This window comes from Zalophus californianus, chromosome 17 (genome assembly GCF_009762305.2).
Source record: "Zalophus californianus isolate mZalCal1 chromosome 17, mZalCal1.pri.v2, whole genome shotgun sequence".
Classification (NCBI taxonomy): Eukaryota; Metazoa; Chordata; class Mammalia; order Carnivora; family Otariidae; genus Zalophus; species Zalophus californianus.
In genome coordinates, this window is record NC_045611.1 from 57,195,015 (window position 1) to 57,217,704 (window position 22,690).

Here is a 22,690-nt window from a genome sequence, read left to right on the forward strand (position 1 = left end):
TCCTCAGGATCTAGCTTCTTTAAGACCCTGCAGCCTGAGCCCCCAGCCTTCTCCTCCCTCAAAGAGTGAGAAATCCTAGCTCCCATCCCTCCCTCCTTGGAGGAACCAGGAGTTCAGGATACCTGCTCCCACCTGCCCTCTCTCTTCCAGGGAAACAGTTTAGGCTGCCGGGCCCCTGCAAGACCCTGGAGTCTGGGACCCCAGCCCTCTGCTGTCCCAGGGCTCCAGGAGTCTGAGCTGAAGTGGGGATCCAGAGTTCGAGTCTAGCTGGGCTGGGGTCTCAGCCCTCCTGGGGCTCAGACATTCTCATACAGCGGGTTCTCATATGCAGCCCCGTTGTCTGTTGGGGCTCGGCCTGACTGCCAGAGAAATCTCAGGATGCACTGGTGCAGGAACACAAACTGGGCCTGGGGAGGGGCATGGGGTAGGGGGTGAGCCTTGGCCTGCTTCCCCCCTCTCCCAGAGCCCCCCACCCTGTGCTCTCAGGAGCCCCATCACCTCAGTCTGCACCATCAGAGGCCGGCTTTCCCTCATCTTCCGCACATAGCTGAAGGGCCCCACACATCGATCCTGTTCCAGCTGCCTCAGCAGGACGTCCAAGGCAATGAGGGTGCCCGTGTGGCCCACGCCAGCACTAGACAGGAACAAGAAAGGGTCAGGTCACAGGAAGGGGGAGTCTTGGCTGATAGGAGGGAGCTGTGTTTGGAGCACCCAGGATCAGGGTATTGTTCAGCAAGATAGCATTCTGGGGGATACAGTGTTAAGGGGGGGTTATTTAATGGAGTGAAGAGCCACTGCGTGGGACTATACCTGGGGTTCCTCCTGTCTGCTAGGCCCTGCCTCAAGGGCCCGACATGCCCTTTACTCTTTCCCCGGCCTTGAGAAGTTGGAGCTGCTGGCACGCCCATTTTAGAGACGGGGAAATGGAGGCTGAGTGACATGAGGTCACTTGTCTGTCCTGGGTACTTGGAGAGGGAACCACAGAGCTGGAGTTCACACTTGAGAAAAGGAACTCCCAAGCTGATTGTTCCAAAAAATAATGTTTAAACATCAAACTAACCATTTTAAAGAAAACAATTCAGTGGCATTTAGGACATTCACAATGCTGTGTGCCCACCAGGTCTAACTAGTTCCCAGACAGTTCTATCTCCCCAGAAGGAGACCCTGTGCCCATGAAGCAGTCCCTCTCCCTGTCCCCAGCCCCTGGTGGCCATCGAGCTGTTTTCTGGCTCCGTGGATCTTCCTATCCTGGACATCTCCTGCAAATGGGATCACACCATGTGGGACCTTTCGTGTCTGGCTTCGTTCACTCAGCATCATGTTTTCAAAGTCTTCCACATCCTCGAATGAATCAGTACTTCACTCCTTTTTACAGTTCAAGTTAATCCTCCTAACCACTCTGCAAGAGTCCCTTCTGTGCTTGCAGGGGAGGGATGACCCCTTGCTGGGGACACCTCCAGGGGGAGCTATCTGGGGACAGGGCAGGTGTTAGGGCACACTTCAGCAGAGAGCTTAAGAGTGCCACCACGGGCATCAGTTCGGCCACTTGCTAGCAGCCTTGAACCCAAGACTTCAGCTTTCTGACTGGGTTTCCCCAGCTCTGCAGTGGGGAGGAAACCTCTTTGGTCCTGAGGCTGCCCTGCAGACCAGGGAGGCAGAGGCTGTCCCTGCAGCCTGAGCCCCATTTCAGAGGCGGTCCGCCCCTCTGGAGCAGGCTCCTTGATTCCCCGCCCAGAACCTCACCTGCCGAGGTGTCAGGATCAATATCAGGAGAATGGTGGACGGGGTGAGGTCCGGGGCACGCGTTGGAGGTGTTTCAAATGCTTCTCAAAACCTCTGGCTGCTTGTCCCTCCTGCCCTTCACCCCTCCCTCCCTTCTTCCCACCACTGCATTCCCCTCCTTGACCTTTCCCGTCTCGTCACCCCATCTTCACGTCCCTCTGCCTCGCTGCCCCTTTGCCTTCTGCCTCCACATCCTCCATCTGCTCCTCCTCTCTTCCATCTCCTGCAGAGATGCCCAAGGACCCACTAACCCAGGTTCCTGAGTCCCACAGGGGCAGTGCCCTCACTGTGAGGGGGTCCTCACCTGCAGTGCACAATGGGGGGCCTCCCCCCACGGTCTTGTCCAGCCACTGCTGCAGCATCTTCCAGAAGGCCAGCATGGGGTCTGGGGAGTGGGGGACACCATGGTCTGGCCAGGTCACGTAATGGAACTGACGCACCAGTAGTGTTTTCTGCTCTTGCATCTAGAGGGAGGGTGGATTGGGGAGGGAGAGCTCAGGACCCCCGGGGGGGCTGGTTTCTGAGTGGCAGGGGGCATCCCTGGGCACACTGTGGTCCCCTGGGAGAGTGACAGAAGGCTCAGCTTCGGGACGGGTTTGGAGGCGCGGAACCTGGGGGATGGGGCCGGCTGAGTACCGTGGACTCACGTGCTGGCGCTTCAGGTCTCAGACTGTCCAGTCCTCCAGCACCTCCTCACCCTCCAGCGTCACTTGTAGGTGCCCATGTGTGCAGGGCTTGGCCTCAAGAGGCCAGTAATGCTCACACTTCACCTGGGGGCAAACTGGGAGGTCAGAGAACAGGAGGCCCCAGACAACCCGTCCTGGTGCCCGTCTACACTGTGGCGCTTGCATTCAGCGCCTAGTGAGGAGGCAAGACCCCGGGGCAGCCAGGTTACATTCATCCCAGCCAGGGGGACCCCTCCTTCCCCAGGTCATCGGGTTATATGGACCAAGGGATGGGCTGGGGCGACTGGAGGAGGCTGGGGTTGTATGGGAGGGAATCAGCGAGGTCTGGGTCAGGGCGGACGGTGGGATCCGTGTCCCGGGCATGGTCGTGGGTGGGTTGGAGCTCAGGGGTCAACACCGAGGCCCCTGCAGGGCTCTCACCTGGCCGGATTCCACACAGTTGGTCAGCATGACCAGGGTGCTGCTCTGCTGCTCCCACACCAGGCGCCAGAAATCACCTACCGTCTTGGGCAGGGGGCCCTGGGCTGCAATGAACTCCTGGGGCTTCTCAAGACCCTGGGTGGAGGGAAACACCTGGCTCCTGGCTCCTGACCGCAACCTTACAGGCATGAAGCTGGCGTTGATGTAGTCTGAGTCTGGCTCCTCCTGGAGGGGCTTCAGGGGCACACGGGACCAGTCATCTGGGGGAGGAGGCCAGCCTCAGTGAAGCGGGCGGGGGAGGACCCAGGGACAGAAGCCACGCGGAGGGCAGGCAGGCACTGGGAGCTCCAGGAGGGGCCAGCAGTGCCCACCTCTCGGGGGCAGGAGCTTTGTGTCTCCTAGGGGACGGGGACCCGGGATGAGGTGTTGACAAAGTCACGGCTGGGGATGAGGTCAGCAGAGGCTTAGTAAGACACAGGGCAGCAGGTTCCTGTAACGGTTCTTGGTGCTGTTTTCCAGAGCCGAGGCCACCGTTGGAGACCGGCTGGGGCTCTCCAGAGCCAATTGCTGGGGGCAGAGGCCGAAGGGGAGGTGCACAGGCATTGGAATTTCTCTACCTTCCCCAGAGGGTACCCCCGTTCAGCACCACCCCACTCACCCCCACGCCCCGGAATTCTGTAGCACCCACAAAAATAAAGCATGTGTACCCCCAACCCCGCAGGGCACTTGGGAGGGTTTGGGGCACAGTGGGGGCTGGAGAGGTAGGAGAGAGAAGGGGCATCAGGGAAAAACCAAGGTGTTTCTTCAGCACTGACCTGAAGGCGGGTCATAGGGTCAGATTCCCAGGAGGCCAAAAAAAGAATCTCTTGTTTGCATAAGCAAACGAAACAGGTGGCCCTGCTTTAGTTTAATCCGAAAAGGTGTGTGGGGGGCGGGGGGAGGTCCGGCGTGGGCACGTGGGGCTCAGCTCCACCCCTCTGCTCCCCGCCCACCTGGGACTCCTCGAAACCACAGTGGCTGTCTTTCTTGTTTTTTCCTGCCGTGGTCAGCAAAGTCTTCCACCAGGATGTCCTCTGAGAAGCTGTGGGAAAGGGGCAGAATTAAACCTCCCGCAGTCCTGTGCTCTTGGGATGAGAGAAAAGCCTTCCCCGCACACACCCCTCCGCGCCAGTTGTTGTTAAGTGTTTCTTAGCATCCCCAGGACCTATTCGTCTTCTAACTGGAAGCTTACACCCTCTGATCCCCTTCACCCAATTCACCAGCCCTCCTCCCTTTGCCTCTGGTCTCGGTTTCTACGAACTCAGTTTTTTTTTAAGCTTCAAATACAAGTGATGTCATGCAGCATTTCTCTTTCTCTGTCTGACTTATCTCACTTAGTATCATGTCCTCAAGATCGGCACACCGTGTCCCCAATGTCAGGATTTCCTTTTTTTTTAATAGTTCATATTTAATGTCATTTTCGATTAATCTTCAGTATTTCAGAAAATATGCCCACCATACTATTTTACACACTATATATAAAATATACATATTTAAAAAATATTTGACCAACTACATTTTTAATATTTATAAGCTATTTACGAGTCATGAATATACATTTTGTCAGCTTTATAAAAGGATTGCATATTCCTTTTTTTTGTAAACAAAGATGGAAGTTTCTTGTAGTCCACATATGACCATACAGATATTTTGAGTACTATATAGTTTGTGCTATTACTTGACATACTTTTCCTAGAGAACCCCTGAGTAGGAAAATGCTTAACCTCAAAGCTTTTCTTTTATTTTATTTTAAGGCTGCATCATACTCCATTACATATACACCACATTTTCCTGATGTACTCACCCATCAGTGGCTGCTTCGGTGTCTCCGAACCTTGGCCATCACACATAACGCTGCAGTGAATGTGGGGGCGCACATACCTTGTCAAGATAGCGATCGCATTTCCTGCACGTAAATACTCCGGAGGGGACTTGCTGGATCAAAACGGCGTGTCTGATTTACCCGTTCCACTCCGGAGCGGAGAGCAGGGTGTCGAAGAGACAAGTGTGCACCCATGTTCGTAACAGCACTATTCAAAGAGTAAAGGTGGGAGCAAGCAGTCCAGCGCCCAGCATCCTTCATCCACCATTCACTCCCTCGTCACTGTGTTCATCGGTGGAACACGGATGAACAAAATGTGGTCTGTGCAATGGAATATTATCCTGCCTTTAAAAGGAAGGACACTCTGGGGGCGCCTGGGTGGCTCAGTTGGTTAAGCGTCTGCCTTCAGCTTTGGTTATGATCCCGGGGTCCTGGGATCGAGCCCTGCGTCGGGCTCCCTGCTCAGCAGGGGGAGTCTGCCTCCCCCTCTGCCTGCCGCTCCCCCTGCTTGTGCTCTCTCACGCTTTCTCTCAAATAAATAAATAAAATCTTAAAAAAAAAAAAAAAAAAGGAAGGATATTCTGACACAGGCTACACCATGGATGAACCTGGAGAACATTATGCCGAGTGAGAGAAGCCAGTCACAGAAGGACAAATACTGATGAATCACTTGGATGAGGTTCCTAGAGCAGCCAGATTCATAGCGACAGAAAACAGACGGTGGACCCAGGGGCTGGGGGGTGGGGGGGTGGGGAGAGGGCGTTTGGTGGGGTCGGAGTTTCAGTTCTGTGAGATGAAAAGTTCTGTGGATGGACGGGGGTGATGGTCGCACGACAGCGTGAATGTACTTAATGCCACGGAATTGGACACCTAGAAATGGGTACGATGGTCAATGCTATGTGTATTTGACCACAATTAAGGTTTTTTTGATTATAAGAAGGAAAAAAGGTGCTTCTCCCATTTAGGGCCACTCTGCTTCCCCCGGGCTCCAATTCCTTCCACCCTCTCCAGCATCAGTTCCTCCTTCTATTCTGCATCTCCACCCTCTCCTCTGTGCCTTTAGCAGGTAAACACGCTGATAATCTCTCTTCTATATGAAAAAAGGGCTTTTAACTCATGGATCTCCAGCTCCAACCCCTTCTTGCTCCTCTCCTTGTAAGACAGCTTTATGAACACTGTCTTGACCCAGTTTTGAGGCACCGGCTAGAGGCCAGTGTGTCCCACATCTTGAGCCGTGGTTAAACCCCTCCTCCGCCCCCAACATACCACCTCCCCCATGGGGGTCTCACGCTCTGGGCCACTGTGCACCTGCCCTCAGCCCCCAGGGGCAGCCCCTATACCCACCGAAGTGATTCCCACTAAGCCTGTTGGCCTGGTGTTGCCCATTCCTTCCCACAGAAACCATAATCGAGGGTCTTGCCCACATTTCCCCCACCTCCCCAACCTCCCGACTGAGCCTGGTGCTTCCCCATGTTGCCCTGAGGGCTATACTGTGTCCCCCTTTCTTGGGATCTGCGAGTATAATGAACTATGTTTTCAGTGGCGGTCATCTCTCGACCTTTGGCTTTATCACACATAAACAGCAACAAAACGTGTTCAAACACCTATGCATGTTCAAACTTCTCACGCAGACTGGTTTTCTCTGCTGCTTTTCTAAGCACTTCACCAAGGCCTGGTGTGGGAAGGACATCTTTTCCCAGAGTCCCCGGATCTTATTTGCCTCCTTCCCTCCAATTCCAAAGGCCACCTCTCAGTCCGTCCGTGGCATGACTGCTCAGCAGCATGTAGCCCCACCCACCACCCCTCCCTTCTTCCTGGACCCCCTCCCCGACTGGCCCCACCACCATGCCCCTGGCCACTGCGTCTCCGTCTCCTCCACGGGCCCCTCTTCCTGCAGACACAAGACAAGGTGGACGTTCCTGAGAGTCCACCTCAAGCCTGTCTTCTCACTACGCATGCACTTCTTACGGGGTTTGGTCCACTCCTGTGGCTTCTCTTTCGAGCTCTACACCTCTGATTCCAAAATCCCATCACTACTTCCTCCTGCTCACTCTCCTGAGCTTTGGGTTGATGTGCCCCCACCCCCGCCTCCTGGAACCTGCACCTGACATCCCAGGGGGTTATCATGAGGACATCCGGACACAGATATGGAAGTTGCAGATGGCAAAGCGCTCAACATAGAGAGAGGGCCAGGCTTGGAATCCAATGAATGCATGGATTCATGATTTGTCGCAGATGCTGTAGAGGGCAGGTGGGCTCAGAGATTCGATGATTATTTTCGACCCAACCTAAAGAAGACTCAGAGCCATGAAGACATATGCACAGCACTTCTCTTGAACTGTTCATCCAGCTGCCCCATCGGAAGCATCTCTGCGTGGATGTCGCATAAGCATCCCAAACGTAATGTGTCCACAAGCTGAGCTGCTGATACTTTCGCCCAAACCTGCCCCCCAAGAGTCATTCCATCTCAAGCAATGGTGATTCCAATCTTCCTGCTGCTCAGGCTGAATTCCTTGGGCTCACCCTTGAGCCCCCTCTGACTCCCACCACATGCCCATTCTTTAGCCAGACCTGTTGTGTAATAAACACTCAAACCATATCTAGAATGTGACTACCTCTAACCATTTCCTGGTCCCAAACAATCGTCTCTTGTTTGGATTATTACATACCACTTCCTCTGTGTCTCTATTCTTTCTTGCCTTTGCTTCTTAAATAGGTGAGATTGGGTCACTGAGTCTATTCCAAACCCTCCAAAAACTCCCAACTCAGAACAAACTCAAACTCCTTACTTGTATCTGCGAGGCCTCTACCTGATCTGGTCCCACCTGATACTCTTCCGACCTCATTCCCTACCCTACCTTCTTCATCCACTCCGCTCAGTCTCACAGATACCAACATTCTCAAAACACTACAAGTATGCCCCTGCCTCAGGGCCTTTGCTCTTGCTGGTCCCTCTGCCTGGAATGCCCTTTCCCAAGACATTCACATGAGTCTGTGCACAAATGACTTCCTCTTAGTCGTCTTCTTAGTCTGGGTTTCCCTGGACACCTGTCTATAATGTTCTCTAATTTTTAACACCCAGTCTAAAATATTATTTTACTCTTTCTATCCCTACCTCTTCCTCTATTGCCTGTTGTAAGCATCACAACCACTAGGACCTTGTTTATTAAGGACTGCTTGTGCTCGAATGTAAGCTCCATGAGGGCCGGAATTTTTGTTTGATTCACTGTGTCCTCTGCACCTAGAACAGTGCCTGACACATAACAGGTGCTCAGTGAATATGTTGTTGGATGCATAAAGTCCCAGAGCTGGAACTGGGACTGACTCCGAAGCCACTGGCCCAGGTTGTGGGGAGCATGGAAGGCTTGTGATCCTTGGGGCAGAGGGCATTGTGTGGGGCGTTCAGTGAGCCCACCCTCTGACCTATCCAGTGACCAGCAAACACCCCTTGATCTGACCTGACAGCGATTCTTCCAGATGCTCCCCAACACCTTCTGCTTACCTGAAGACCAGAGCCCTGGGTGCTGGTTCCCTCTGGCTTTTCTTACACCTGGAAAAAAGACATTGCAATGGAAGACCCAGGGGTCAGGCTGGAACCAGGGATCCTTAGGTTCCCCCTGGTCTGCCCTCCAGGTGGTCCCATGGGTGGTCCCCCCCATGCAGAGTCCCATCTCTTCTTCAGGAAGAAAATCAGCAGACCCACCGGGATGAGAAACAGAATGACACCAACAATGGCTCCAGCAATGACCCTTGGGGGAGGAGGCATGGGGACCTGTTAGAGTCAGCCTCATCCACTGGCGACCTCTCTCTCCTACTTCCGTCCTTGCCTGGACTGTGACCAGAGGGCCTACAGGGCAGATGCGGGAGCAGAGAGGGAGAGGAGAAAGCCTCTGGACAGAGCCCCACCTCCCACCCAACCTTCCCTCGGAACCTGGTCCAAAGACATCATTTGCTCAGGTAGCCTGGTTACCAGAGTGACTCCGCCCCTTCTTGGCCTACACAAATGGTTCTTAATGTGGGCGATTTTGCCCCCGTAGGGCACATCACCAATGTCTGGAGATATCTGGGGTTGTCACCCCTGGAGGGGTGGTACACTAGCATCGAGCAGGTGGAGGCCAGGGGTACTGCTCCACATCCTACAATGTACAAGACAGCCCCCACAGTAAAGAATGATCCGTCCCCAAAAGGCAATAGTGCCAAGGTCGAGAAGCCACTATCTGGTATTGATGGTTTTCCCCAGAATGGAGGCCTATCTTCTCAAAGGTCTTGCTTGCTAGCAGAAGGGCTCCCCCTGCAATGGTGGTGCCAAAGATCTTGTCCCAGGCTCTAACAGACAGATCTCCCAGGATCTGTCCTTAGACACCTGGTCTCGGGGCCGACTCCAGCCCACAGCCCGCCTCCATCAGCTGTGGTGGCCCTAGACTGCAGCTTCCCAACAGTCTCAGTGACTAGGACGTGTCAATAGGCTCTGGTAGGGTCTGACACAGCCTGGTGGGGAGGCCATTCCCCTCATGGAGCGGGTCCCCCAGGGACCTTGCTTGCTAAGCAAGAGACCCACCCAAGCAGTAGGATCCAGAGAAACCCAGTTGGAAGTAGCATCCATTTATCACTGCCCCAACCCGTTGTCTCTCTCCAGATCAGAGACCCAATCTAATAAGGGGTCCTGATTCATAGGAAGTGACTGAGGGGGCCCAGTAAAGACTATGACCACAGTCAAAGGTATATGATCAGAGATTTCCTGAGTATGAGGCTCAAACATCTCCAAAATACCCCACTGATGAGCAGAAAAATAGTGTAGCCACCTCGGAAAAAATTTTGGCAGTGCTCCAAAGGATAAACACAGAGTTGCCCATTTGATCCCACAATGCCACTCCTGAGTATATATACCCAAGAGAAATAAAGACATGTGTCTGTACAGAATCATGTACATGAACATTCATAGCAGCATTACTCATAATGGCCAAAAATGTGGAAACCACCCAACTGATCCATTCACAGACAGATGGATAAACAAAATGTGGTCTCTCCATACAAAAGAAAGGAACAGATCACCGACACATCCTATAACATCCATGGACCTTAGAGACGTTATACCAAGTGAGAGAAGCCAGCCACAGAAGACCACATATCGTTTGATTGTGTTTTTAGGAAATGTCCAAAATGGGCAAATCTATAGAGACAGAAGGTAAGTTTGAGATTCCCTAGGCCAGGTTGGTGGGGAAGTGGGAAAATTAGGGGGTGAAGGCTTAAGGAGGTGACATTTCTTTGGTGGGTAAGGACAATGTTCTATGTGAAGGTAATGGGGTGACATGGTACTGTGGATGTTTTGGCGCCATTAGTCGTATACTTTACGTGGGTGCATTGTATGATAGGTGAATTATATCTCAATAAAGCTATTTTAAAGGAGGCAGAAAACAAAGCAAACAGACAAACACACAGGACCCCTTGGGTAAGCAAGACTGCCTCCCAACAAAGCCTGATGGGGCCCCCATAGTTCCGTCCCCGTGGGGCTCTGCTCACCTGTGTTCTCGGTGTGGCAGGTCACAGAGGCAGACGGCGCCCTCATTCCATCCCAGATGGTCGTGACGGTGGCTGGGTAGGACTGGGCCGGCCAGAGACCCGGCACAGGCACCCTCCTCCCACAGGAGGACCTGTGCTGGGCATCCTGCTGTCCACCCACCTGCAGCTCAAGGGCCTCGTAGCCTCCCCAGGGGCAGGACCGGGTCAAGATGCCCCTGTGGCCCCCAGAGGTGCTGATGCAGGAGGTGATGGTGACCGGGCTCGGGGCTGGGTAGACAGGACGGGAGGAGTCAGTAGGAGCCACACAGGGTGGCTGTCCATCCCCCCACCCACCCCTACTTCCCACCCGTGGCGCCAAATCTCTGAGAACTAGTCCATCCTTTCCTTCTCAAAACCAAAACCCGTCTTCATCTCTCATATTCTGTCCTCCCCAAATGGACAAACAACAGACCCCTTCAAACTACAACTCCCATGAGCCCTTGGATGCTCTGTATCACTGCAGCTTATGAAGTCATGACCCCATGGCCTGATGGGATTTGGAGTCCACTCACCTCCCACTGCCCCCAGGTCCGACCTAAGCCCCCACCAGGTAGAAGGGGGCCCATCTCACCTGTGGATGCAAGAAGGCTCTGTGCAGAACTGGCCACGTTGTTCCTCTCTTCCCACACACTGAAGCTGTACGAGGTCCCGGGTTCCAGAGTCTACACCTCATAGCAAGTCTCATTGGGCCTGCCTCTCTAGTTGGCCTGATGTCCTCGGGGGTCTTGCTTTCCCTGGGGATGTCCCCCAGGGGCCCACTGGATCCAGTATGTGTGGGTCTGAGAGGGGGGTCTGTGGGGGCCTTCCACCCCAGGGTGATTGAGTTGTTGGTCTGAGTTTCTTTGTGCAGATCCGTGACCCTGTTGGGAGCTGACAAGTGAGGAGGGATTGTTGGAAATGCCCCCCACTCAACACCCGCTCTGCCCCAGAGCACCTGTAGGCGTCCACACTTGGCGAGGGGGTACAGTGTCTCAGCCTCCCAGGTCCCTGTCCTCCAGTGTCCATGATGTTGGGTCTCCTACCTGTCACATCCTGCCAGCCCAGGAGACCCAGGACATGAGAGGTAGGCCAAAACACAGAGCTAGCCAACCGAGCCCGAACACCAGAAGCTTGGACTCGGATACTTTTTTTTTTTAAGTTTTTATTTATTTATTTATTTATTTATTTATTTATTTATTTATTTATTTATTAGAGAGCGAGAGAGAAACAGCATGAGAGGGGAGAGGGTCAGAGGAAGAAGCAGGCTCCCTGCTGAGCTGGGAGCCCGATGCGGGACTCGATCCCAGGACTCCAAGATCATGACCTGAGCCGAAGGCAGTCGCTTAACCAACTGAGCCACCCAGGCGCCTGGACTCAGATACTTCAGGGTATTTCTTGTCTGCTGAAGCTCTAACTCTCAAAGGTAGGTCAGGAAAATGAGGTGATTGCACACCCCCGTTGCTAAGGAGAGACACTCCCTAACAACAGGGCTCCGTCTTTTGAGAACACTCCAGTTCCTAGGAAAGATCTCAGAGGCCCAGACCAGCCCTTTCTTATAACCCTGGAATAGGCATGAGTCTCACCTGTGGGCACATCAAAGACTTGGGTATTGCTGCTGGCTCTGCTCCTTCTCATCCAGATGGTGAAGGGGTACAGGGCCCCACTTCCCAGACCCTCCTCCATGACCCATGTTCCTGAGATGTTCAGGGTCTCACTGGTGAAACCTGCCTCCCACCATTGGATCCAGTAGGTGTCAGGTGGGTGGTCTGGGCCCAGGGGAGCTGTCCAGGTCAGGGTGACAGAACTCATGCTGCGTCCTGAATCTCCAGGTTTGTCACCAGATTGGGCACGAAGAGAGGGAGCAGGGTCAGTATTTCCACATCCCTAGGTACCTGCACCACACCTGGACAGACCTGGTTGCTAAGGAGGGTGTTCCCTAGAAATAGGGCCCGGAAGCTAGAAGTCTAGGATGGGGTGTCAGTCTGGGGCCCCACATCCCTGATCTTGGAGCCCCAGGCTCCATGGACCTCATTTCCTCTTCTCCTCCTTAGAGTCAGCTTCAGGGGTGACCACATCTCAAATGTGGACACTGCCTATCTGTCTCAACAAGGCCATGGGAGTGTGGGCTCCCACAGAGCTCGATTGGAGCACTGTCTTTACTAACCAGCTCCTACTGTTGCCTCGAAGCTGGGAGTTATCTTGGCTAATCCTCACCTCTGCGACTGCTGTGGGTTGCATTGTGTCCCTCAGAAAGATATGTCCACATCCTAACCCCTGCTGCCCGGGAATGTGACCTTGTTTGAAGACAGGGTCTTCGTGGATGTACTCAAGGGAAGATGAGTTCACATGGAGTAGAACAAGCCCTAAATCCAATGACTGGTGTCCTTAGAAGGAGAGAGAAATTTGGACACAAACAGGAAGAATATCATGGGAAGCTGGAGGCAGAGATTGGCGTGATGCATCTTCAAACCAAGGAATGCCAAAGATTGCCAGCAATCACCAGAAGCTGGAAGAGGTGAGAAAAGATTCTTGAGGCTCCAAAGAGAGCATGACAGCACCTCGATTTTGGAATTCCAGCCTCCAGAACTGTGAAACAACATGTGTCTCTTGCTTTAAGCCCCTCAGTTGGTGGTCCTTTGCTATGGCAGCCTCGAGACTCAAATGCAATGACCTTTCTCTTTCTCTTCGGTAGGGTCATCCCTAGGGAGGGTCATTTGTCACCTGTAGACATGCAGAGGGTCTCCCTGGGGCTGCTCCCTCTGTCCTTTTCAGCCCACACTAAGAATTCACACAAAGTTGGGGTTCAAGTGCATCCACCACAATCCAGGTGTCTGGGGGTGCTGTGAGGATCACCTGGGATGCTCTCCCTAGACCACTGGATCCCCTAGAGGTACAGCTGAGGGCCTGGGCCCTCGGGGACCTCCCTTCTCAGGGCGATGGAACTGGTGGTCTGAGCCTCTACCTTTAGGCTTCTGACTGGGTTGGGGGCTGGAAGGGGGAAGATAGGCCTGTTAGGGGCAGGACATCAGACAGTGCCCTGCTCCTTCATCTACCCCAAGCTCATCCACAAGTCCCAGAATGTGCGGTTCCTATCAGCTCTACAAAGAACCCCCAGGAGGCTCAGGGGGAGAGCAGTCCAAACTCCTTTGTCAGCAGTGTGGATGGAGGAGCGGGGGGCCATCAGTGAGGCTCGGGACAACTCACCATCAGCTGGTGAGTAATTTTTTACTGTGTGTATGTATACAAGACAGTCCCCATTTTGTTTATTCACTCATGCGTCGATGGACACTTGGGTTGCACCCACCTCTTGGATATTGTGAATAACACTGCTTTGAGCATGGGTGTACAAATATGTCTTTGGGACCCTGCTTTCAATTATTTTCAATTATCCCAGTGTGTGGGCTCCACATATGGTAAGTCTACATTTAATTATTTTGGGAACAGCCGTGCTGTTTCCCACAGTGGCTGTTGCATGTTACATCCCCATCAACAGTGCCCAAAGGCTCCCATTTCTCCACATCCTCGCCAACACCTCTGATTTTCTTTTTGACCGTCGCCATCCTAATGAGTGTGAGGTGGTCCCTCCTGGTTTTGATTTGCATTTCCTTAATGACCAACGATATTGGCCATTTTTTCATGTGTAACTCACTCACTTTTTCTCTCCGTATTATTAACGCCTTTCTCTGATAGGGTACGTCTAGCTGGCATAGACTTGATAAACGTATTTCTACGAGCAAGCCTCCTATATATGATCTGTTTCCTTTTCCACCACCCGCTCCTCACCCATGCGAAGACCCTTCTCATCTGCTCAATCTCTGACTCCGCACACAGAACTGCCCACCCCATGAACACCCTCCCCACCCTGCTTCACCCTGACGCCCCACGATGAACCCCTGCCTGTTCCCACCCCCCCACCACCGTGGACGCCTATGTGGCTCATTCCCACTGAATGGCTTTAGGACTGAAATGTCCCAAAAGGGAAGGGGAGGGGAGGAAGGAGGAAGAGAAATACTTCATCCTTGGTGGGTTTTGGTTTGTTTTTTGATGAACAAAGTTCTACATTTTCTTAAACATTTTATTTTGAAATTATTGGAGACTCCCAGGAAGTTGCAAAAAATAGTACACGGGGCCCCATGTGAGCTTTGTTTCCACTAACCCCCGTGGTAACATCTCACACACAGAAAATACAGCATCAAAAGCAGGAAATCGATAGTGATAACAATACTGTTAACTGGACTCCAGACCTCATTTCTCAGGTTTCACTGTTCTTTTTTAAGCATTTGTGTGTGTGTGTGTGTGTGTGTGTAGTGCTGTGCAATTTTAATCTAGGTAAAGAATTGTGTAGCCACCATGACAGTCAAGATATAGGCCTGCCCCAACACTGAGGAATTACCTTGAGCTACCGCCTTTTAGATTTGACTATCCCTAATCTTTATCTCCCAACAACCACGGGTCTGTCCTCCATTTTTAAAAGTCTGCCATCTCTCTTTTTTTTTAAGATTTATTTATTTATTTTGAGAGAGAGAGAGAGAGCGCGAGCGGGGTGGAGGGACAGAGGGAGAGAGAGAGCATGGAGCTGGACGCGGGGCTCGATCCCAGGACCCCAAGATCATGACCTGAGCCGCAGTCAAGAGTCCGTCGCTCAACCGAGTGAGCCACCCCGGTGCCCCAAGTCCACCGTTTCAAGAATGAGATATGCATGGAATCACACAGCAGGAACCGACCCTACCAACACCTCGATCCGGGACTTCTGGCCTCCAGAACCAGGAGACCACAGAGTTCTGGTGTTTCAGCCACTCCTTCTCCGGCCTCCCGTGGCCATCCCCTTTCTGGCCCCCACCAGCCGCCAACCTTGTCCCCCTCCGCCACCAGTCCCTGACCCCCTTCCATCTACCCCGAGTTTCTCACCAGTTTTATTGTTCTGTGGCTGGTAGCCCCTCTGCTCCATGCTAACCTCTCCCTGTATGGCTCCTTCAGGAACTAAATCCACACTCGTTTACCATCTGGAACCAATCCCCTGAGTTACCCAACATCTGCAGGTTCCTGCAGCCTGACCACAGGCCGGCCACGAACTCAGTAGGCAAACAGGGTCTTCTGGTCCTGGCCAAGGGCGCGTCACCGAGGAGGCGGTCGGGGAAGGGGGCCCCAGTGTAAGATGAATGGGCCATGACCAGGGTAGCGCCGGGCATGGCGGGGGCACCGGGGCGGTGTCTGCCCCCCAGCAGGAGGCGCCCCAGGGCTGAGTCTCCATACTGGAGTAGGACTTGGTGAGTAGAGAATGGTGTTGGGAAGGGGGCATGGGCAGAGGAGGGCAGGTGTCCAGGGGGCGAGCTGGGACGACTCAGGGGACCTGAGAGTACTTTGGTGTGGCCAGAGCTCTGTGTGGAATGGGGACGGGAGGGAGTGACCCTGAGCTGGGGGTCAGGTTTGCGGGGCCCCAGCCTAGTCTGGACTTAACATCGGCGTGCCAGGTCGGCGAGCACCTGGAGGTGCAGGGAGAGGCCATGGGAGCCCCACGCGCTTCCCCCCCCAGCACCCCGCACCTGGCCACGAGCACCTCTTCCATCTGGCTCTTCCTGAGTCGTAGTCTTCCGCCCCAGGCCGGCGATCTGGTAAGTGAAAGGCTTTCCTGAGTTCCGTGAGCTGCTCTAGCACGTTCATCAAACCCAAGGAGGGGCTCGTGGGAACCTCTCATCCGTATCCGGTGGGCCAGAAGCTCGGGTGACAATGAGCACTTGGATTAGCCGGGGGTGGGGGGCAGTCCTGTGGGATGGGTAGACGGTGCCAGAGCGGACTTGAACAGTAGGAGCCCAGCTGGGGTCGGAGAATCGCTTGTTCGTGTTGGGGAGCCCACACACTGGAATGGAATAGAATCGTCATCACGTGTCATTGAGAAATGCTGACAACAACCCGAATCCCAAATGATCGGGAACACGTTTAAAGATGAGTTATGCTGCTGGTTGCCCTGGGCTGGAGGGCAGGAGTGGTCGGGCAGGTGAGGCTGGAAGGCACGGGGCCTCTTCTTGGGGTGATGAAGGCTCTAACATTGATGGTGGTGATTGTTGCCCAACTCTGTGAATATACCATAAACGCCTAACGTCCATACTTTTCTTTTTTCTTTTTTTTTCTTTTTTTTTTTTAAAGATTTTATTTATTTATTCGACAGTTAGAGAGACAGCACAAACAGGCAGAGTGGCAGGCAGAGGGAGAGGGAGAAGCAGGCTCTCCGCCGAGCAGGGAGCCAGACGTGGGGCTCGATCCCAGGACCCTGGGATCATGACCTGAGCCGAAGGCAGCCGCTTAACCGACTGAGCCACCCAGGCGCCCCTCTTTTTTTTTTTTTTCAAGTAGGCTCCTCACCCAACGTGGGGCTTGAACTCACCACCCTGAGGTCATGAGCGGCAGGGTCCACCCACTGAGCCCGCCAGGCGCCCCGCCCCGCGCACACCTTGGGTGGGCAGTTGGACGGAATGTGAAGAGTGTCTCAGCAAAGCCACGGCCAGAACGTTTTTTTCCGGGATTGAGTAGAAACGACCTCACACAGAACATGGTCGCAGCACAGCAATGACTGCCAACGACGCCGGATTGGAAAGTTCATAGTTGTTAGGAGGCCGGACCTCCTTGTTCCCACCGCACACACGAACGCTCACAAGGTTCTACGTCAAGCGCATCTCAGTTAAAAAAAAATAAAAAAAAAAGGAAGATGTTCTTCAGACAGATGGAGGCAGGAAATTTCCCTCCACGGTCCTTTCCATGGGGCTGGGAGGTGGTGCTGGGGGGCGCTCTAGGAGGGACAGGAAGGGCAGGTGCTCACTTCACACCCCTGCCCCCCTTAGTGTTTCGTGAGCCCCCGGTTCCTGACGGCTGACAGAGCACTCAGGACCTGGGTGGCGGAGCCCGCAAGCATGACCACCCGCGTGGGCACGAGGCAGGGGTGCGCAGAAGGCGGCGCTGGGCCTCTGAGGTTGGGAGGAGCAGGGCGCACCCCCCGCCCAGGACACTCGCCCCTGCCCGAGGTTGTACCCCAGCTTCTGTGCCTCACCTGGCCCAACGCCTTCCCACACGGTGGCCTGAAGTTGGGGCAGGGATTGAAAAGCAGGGGTGAGCTCAAAGGACACAAAAGCACAGACTCAAAGGGACCTACAGGTCCACTGACCGACGAGAAGGGAAAGGTGTGGTGTATATGGAATACGACTCAGCCATCACAGAATGAGATCTTGCCGTTTGCGATGTCGTGGATGGAGCTAGATGGTGCTATGCTGTGTGAAATAAGTCAGAGAGAGACCAACACCCTATGATTCCCCTCGTATGTGGGATTTAAGACACAAAACAAACGAGCGCGGGGAAACGAGAGAGAGGCAAACCACACAACAGACTCTTAACTACGGAGAACAAACCACTGGCGACCAGAGGGGAGGTGGAGCCAGGTGATGCAGATGAAGAAAGCGCATGTCGTCATGAGCACGGGTAACGTATGGAAGTGCTAAGTCACTATCTTGTGCACCTGAAACTAGTATTACATTAAATTAAATTAAAATTTAAGTATTAAATTAAAATAAAAACTTAAAAAAAACAGGAGTGGGCTCTGGGGGTCCCTAAGAGCACAACGTGGATGTAGAAGTCCCCCCTCTGCTGTAAGAGTCCCTAAGAGCACAATGTGGATGTAGAAGTCCCCCCTCTGCTGTAAGAGTCCCTAAGAGCACAACGTGGATGTAGAAGTCCCCCCTCTGCTGTAAGAGTCCCTAAGAGCACAACGTGGATGTAGAAGTCCCCCCTCTGCTGTAAGAGTCCCTAAACGCACAACGGTGGACATAAGCTTCATTAGCATAACGTACGTGTGTATAGGCATGTTTTCTGAGTGCTTGTGGGCAACTTCATGCTTGCTTAGCACAGGTGATGGTGACTCCCCCTCTCAATCTTCCTCCCAAACCCTAAAACTCACCCCTATCCGGGGAGTCCTGGCTTTGCACATCACTCCCTGTGATCTCCGGATTTGTACACACGAAGATGACCTTGTGAGGTGCAGAAGTCACTGAGGGCTGGACCCACTCTGACCCGGGAACACTGGGAGGACTCCACGTTCCCCAAGCCCGGGGCACCAGGCCTGAGCGTAGTATGCTGCATCAGACTCGTACAAATGGGTTTCCAGCTCACAGTGTGCTTACCGCAGGAAAGACCATATAAAACAGATGCAGCGTGTCACTCTGTGGATGTACTTCATGTCACTGAATCATGCGTGTAAAAATAGTTCAAATGGTCCTTTGCTGCTTCAGAAAACAAAAGTAGGGGCGCCTTTGTGGCTCAGTCAGTTAATCAAACTCTTGATTGTGGCTCAGGTCATGATCTCAGGGTTGTGAGATGGAGCCCCGCGTCAGGCTCAGCGCGGAATCTACTTGAGAGTCTCTCCCTCTGCCCCTCCCCCTGCTGGCTCCCTAAATAAATAAATAAATAAATAAATAAAAGTTTTTTTAAAAATTTTTTAAAAAAGATAGGGACGCCTGGCTGGCTCAGTCGGTTAAGCGTCTGCCTTCGGTTCAGGTCGTGATCTCAGGGTCCTGGGATCGAGCCCCACACCGGGCTCCCTGCTCAGTGAGAAGCCTGCTTCCCCCTCTGCCTCTGCCGCTCCCCCTGCCTGTGCGCTCTCTCTTTCTCAAATAAATAAATAAAATCCTTTAAAAAAATTAAAATTAAAAAAACAAAAGAAAAAACGATTTGCTGAGATTGTGAGCACCTCTCCCCCAAGGCCCCTCCCCAAATAATGGAGCTGTCGCCGTTTCAGTGTCCACTTTACTTGGGCATGAAATAGATTAGGGCCGCAGGGAAGGGGGCGGGTGCACAGGAGGGTAGGCTGGGATCGTGGAGGCAGGCGGTGGATGTGGGTGTCCACAGACAGCTGTCCTGTGGCTCCAGCCGCACAGGCACCTGCAGACAGGAGTCCAGAAGCCTGGGCTTCCCCTCCAATCTGGTGGGGCCTCGCTGGAGGGCAGGGGGTGCCCGGGTCCGTCCGGGCCCCTGGTCAGTTGGTCTTGAGCCTGGGGCTCTGGAAGGCTGACAGGGTGATGAGGAACTGGGCAGCATAGTAGGTGGTCATGACCAGCAGGCGGGCGTGGGGCAGCGGCTGGGCGAAGGTGTCCCAGGCCAGCACCATGTCCGAGAATGTGAAAAGCAGGACCCCCCAGCGGATGCTCCCGCCCCTGGCCAGGCCACGCCACAGCACGGAGGCCAGGACCAGGGAGTAGGCTGCCAGGGCCAGGGCCATGCCGGTGGGGAGGTGGGGTAGCAGGATGCTGGAATACAGCACGCAGACCAGCGCGATGGGCAGCAGGAGGCCTGGCCGCAGGGGAGTGAGGCCAAAGGCCCAAAGGTAGAGCAGGTGGGCCACGGCGAAGGCAGCCACACCTAGAGGAGACAGGACCTGTTGCTCCCACAGGGCCACCCCGCAGCTCAGAGCCTGAGGGCAAGGACTGCCCCGAGCAGCAGTGTCCACCCTGGCTACACCGCCCGCATCGGCTGGGATTACCGTACCGGCCTCCCTGGGGCAGGCTCCCCTGTCCCTGCCCTTGGCACCAGAGTGACCTTAAAAGGCACACTGCATTCCATCCTTACTCGGCTTACAACTCCCCATTTTGCTCTGTTCCCCACTTGGCTCCACCCACCCACCCGTGCTGACTACCCCCGGGCCTTTGCACTTGCTGGCTCCCTGCCTGGACCGTCCCTCCTCCCATGGCTCCTGCACTTTCTTCAAGACGTTACCTCCTTGGTGAGGCCATCCTTGACCAGCTACTCAAGACTGCGACACCCGAAAGCCCCCCTTCCTGTCCCTCCACGCCACTCACACCCTCTAAGGCTCTGCCGCCCAACCCCCCAGGGGAAGGAGGGCTCTGTGAGAGCGGGGGTCCCCGTCCGGGTGGGGGTCCACAAGCGACCATGCATCTCCGCTCACCATGGAGGAAGGCGTCGGGCCAGATGAGGCAGGCATCCCCCACAGCCGAGCACAGAAGGGCCCCCTGCAGGAGTGTACGGTAACGTCTGCCCCAGCGCTCAACCTGCAGGGACGCCGCCAGGCACACCACCGGCAGGCACTTGACCAGGGCGCTGACCCAGGACGGCTGGTCTTGAGGGATCCAGAGGAGGAAGTAGACGGCACAGGTGAGGAAGAAGGGGCTCAACCGCCGGCACAGGCGCAGCTGCTTTGGGAGACAAGGGGGTCACCGAGTCCCTGGAGCCCAGCCAGCTCCCGGCCCCTGGGGGGCAGGCGCCACGCGGCCAGGACTCAGGTCGTGGGGCTTCCACTGCACCCCCACCCGGGAACCTGACTCACTGTCCGCGGGGAACCCAGCCTCCTGAGGGCAGGGCCCCCAGTTCTGGCAGGCTGCTCAGGTTCCCTGGAGCGCAGGCCTAAACCCCTCCCACACCCGGCGTCTCTCACTTGGGCTGAGAAGCAAGGCTTTCCGGGCAGACCCTCTTCCCAGGCGTCCATGTCGGCCTCTGACCCCCCAGAGTGGCACGTATGTGGGCACGGGTGGCTTTGGGAGTGGAGGGGAAAGCGTGTGGTTACACGTTAACCCGAGGAGCGTCCTGTGGACTCTGGGGCTGATAACAGGGCCTGGGGAGATGGCCCTGGGGATGGCCCCGCCTGACACCACGGATAAGGTGCCCCATGGGGACACAGGGGTCCCCCCTTCCTCACGGCACCCTGCCCCCGCCCCCCAGACCTGGCTTCCCCCTGGCTGCCAGGGGATGTGTGGCCATAAATGCCCCTGCCAGTGTCCCATGCCCAACCAACCAGGAGGGACCCGGTGCAGGAGTCCTACAACCCTCCCCTGCGCCTGGGACTCTGGGAGAGAGGAGCGCCATCAGCCCCGGGCTCAGGTCAGCAGCAGGACCACCGGGCCGGAGTGCGGGAAAGGATGGAAACTCCCCAGGCCCCTGCCCACCCACTGTCCCCCCAGCAGGTTGCCTGGGGGTCCTTCCCGTGACCTGGCCCTGCTGTCCTCAGCTCTGGCCATCACTCACTCCCCAAGGCGGCCTCCACGGACCCTCCTGAGGGAAAACGTGCCAGTGCTGAGTCGTACAAGGGCCTCACTGCACACTGGCCGCGGCTTTGCAAGCACATCCTGCAAGCGCACTCAGCCCGTCTGTAACTCCTGGTTTAGCAGGAAAGGGTTTACCAAGTGCCCAACTATACTGGTGGGCTGGCCACCCCCAGGCACCCAGTGCTCCACCACCACGGGAGACGAGGCTCAGGGGACATCACTTCTGCAAGGTTGCCCAGCCATGAAACCCTCCCCAAGACTGGAGGCTGGCCTGCCACCTCCTGGAGGGTGTATGGACCTGGGACACATAGGGCTGAGGGCACAAAAGGGACCTCAGGAAACAGCTCGTGGGGACCAGGCCCCAGACAAGACTGGGCAGGAGCTGCTCCTCCACCCAGGACATCCTTTCCTGGTCTGAGCACAAGCGACCCACCCTCAGCAGAGCACGGAGATCCAGGAGCCTAAGAGCTCTCTGAGGGCCACACACAGAGGCTAAGGAGCCCCGAGGCCAGGGTGCAGGGACAGCTCAGGCCCCCATCCCCACGTCCCAGAACTCAAAGCCCAAGGCCAGGGAGCAGGGACAGCTCGGGACCCCAGCCCCAGGTCCCAGAACTCAAGGACGCAGGAAAGGGTGCATGGGCAGCTGAGGTCCCCAGCCCCATGTCCCAGAACTCAAGGCCCGAGGCCCCAGTGCATGGGCAGCTAGGGCCCCCTGACCCTCGTCCCAGAACTCAAGGACCCAGGCCAGGGTGCAAGAGCAGCTCAGGTCCCCAGCTCCAGGTCCCGGATATCAAGGCGTGAAGCCAGGGTACAGGGACAGCTCAGGTCCCCAGCCCCAGGTCCCGGATATCAAGGCGTGAAGCCAGGGTGCAGGGACAGCTCAGGTACCCATCCCCAGGTCCCAGAACTCAAGGTCCGAGGCCAGGGTGCAAGAGCAGCTCAGGTCCCCAGCCCCAGGTCCCGGATATCAAGGCGTGAAGCCAGGGTGCAGGGACAGCTCAGATCCCAGGCCCAGGTTCCAGAGCTCAAGGTCCAAGGCCAGGATGCAGGGACAACTCAGGCCTCCGGGCCATGCCCCAGAATTCAAGGCCTGAGGAGTCCAGGGTGCAAGGACAGCTCAGGTCCCCACACCAGGTCCCAGAACTGATGGCCCAAGGCCACAGTGCATGGGCAGCTCAGGTCCCCATTCCCAGATCCCATTATTCAAAGCCCGAAGCCTGGGTACAGGCACAGCTCAAACCCCAGCTCCATGTTGAAGAACAGAAGGCCCCAGGAAGCCAGGGTGCAGGGACAGCTCAGGCACCCAGACCCAGGTCCCAGAACTAAAGACCCGAGGAGTCCGGGGTGCAGGGACAGCTCAGGTACCC

The 22,690-nt window shown here is 55.2% G+C and overlaps 2 protein-coding genes across 3 annotated transcripts; both read right to left on the bottom strand.

Annotated features, from left to right (window-relative positions):
- Nucleotides 1-131: 131 nt before the first annotated feature.
- Nucleotides 132-15,476, bottom strand: PTPRH (protein tyrosine phosphatase receptor type H). Its single transcript, XM_027619342.2, is given in 19 exon segments — nt 132-407; nt 499-634; nt 2,087-2,099; nt 2,102-2,246; nt 2,430-2,552; nt 2,889-3,023; nt 3,072-3,148; nt 3,365-3,455; nt 3,881-3,922; nt 3,924-3,969; nt 8,252-8,292; nt 8,411-8,498; nt 10,266-10,536; nt 10,880-11,095; nt 11,098-11,178; nt 11,871-12,101; nt 12,104-12,223; nt 13,141-13,275; nt 15,314-15,476. Coding segments are annotated over 19 exon segments (2,265 nt in total). The 3' UTR covers nt 132-296.
- Nucleotides 15,477-19,062: 3,586 nt separating this feature from the next.
- TMEM86B (transmembrane protein 86B) lies at nt 19,063-20,822 on the bottom strand. Of its 2 annotated transcripts, none has more exons than XM_027618491.2 (3): nt 20,717-20,822; nt 20,231-20,474; nt 19,063-19,686 (listed from the first exon to the last, which is right to left on the bottom strand). In XM_027618491.2, exons 1-3 carry the CDS (start codon nt 20,765-20,767, stop codon nt 19,304-19,306), a joined length of 678 nt encoding a protein of 225 aa, XP_027474292.1. In that variant the 5' UTR covers nt 20,768-20,822; the 3' UTR covers nt 19,063-19,303. The 2 variants fall into 2 exon arrangements, with proteins under 2 accessions (XP_027474292.1, XP_027474291.1); XM_027618490.2 differs by having other exon boundaries at nt 20,231-20,477; nt 20,717-20,788.
- Between the last annotated feature and the right edge of the window lie 1,868 nt (nt 20,823-22,690).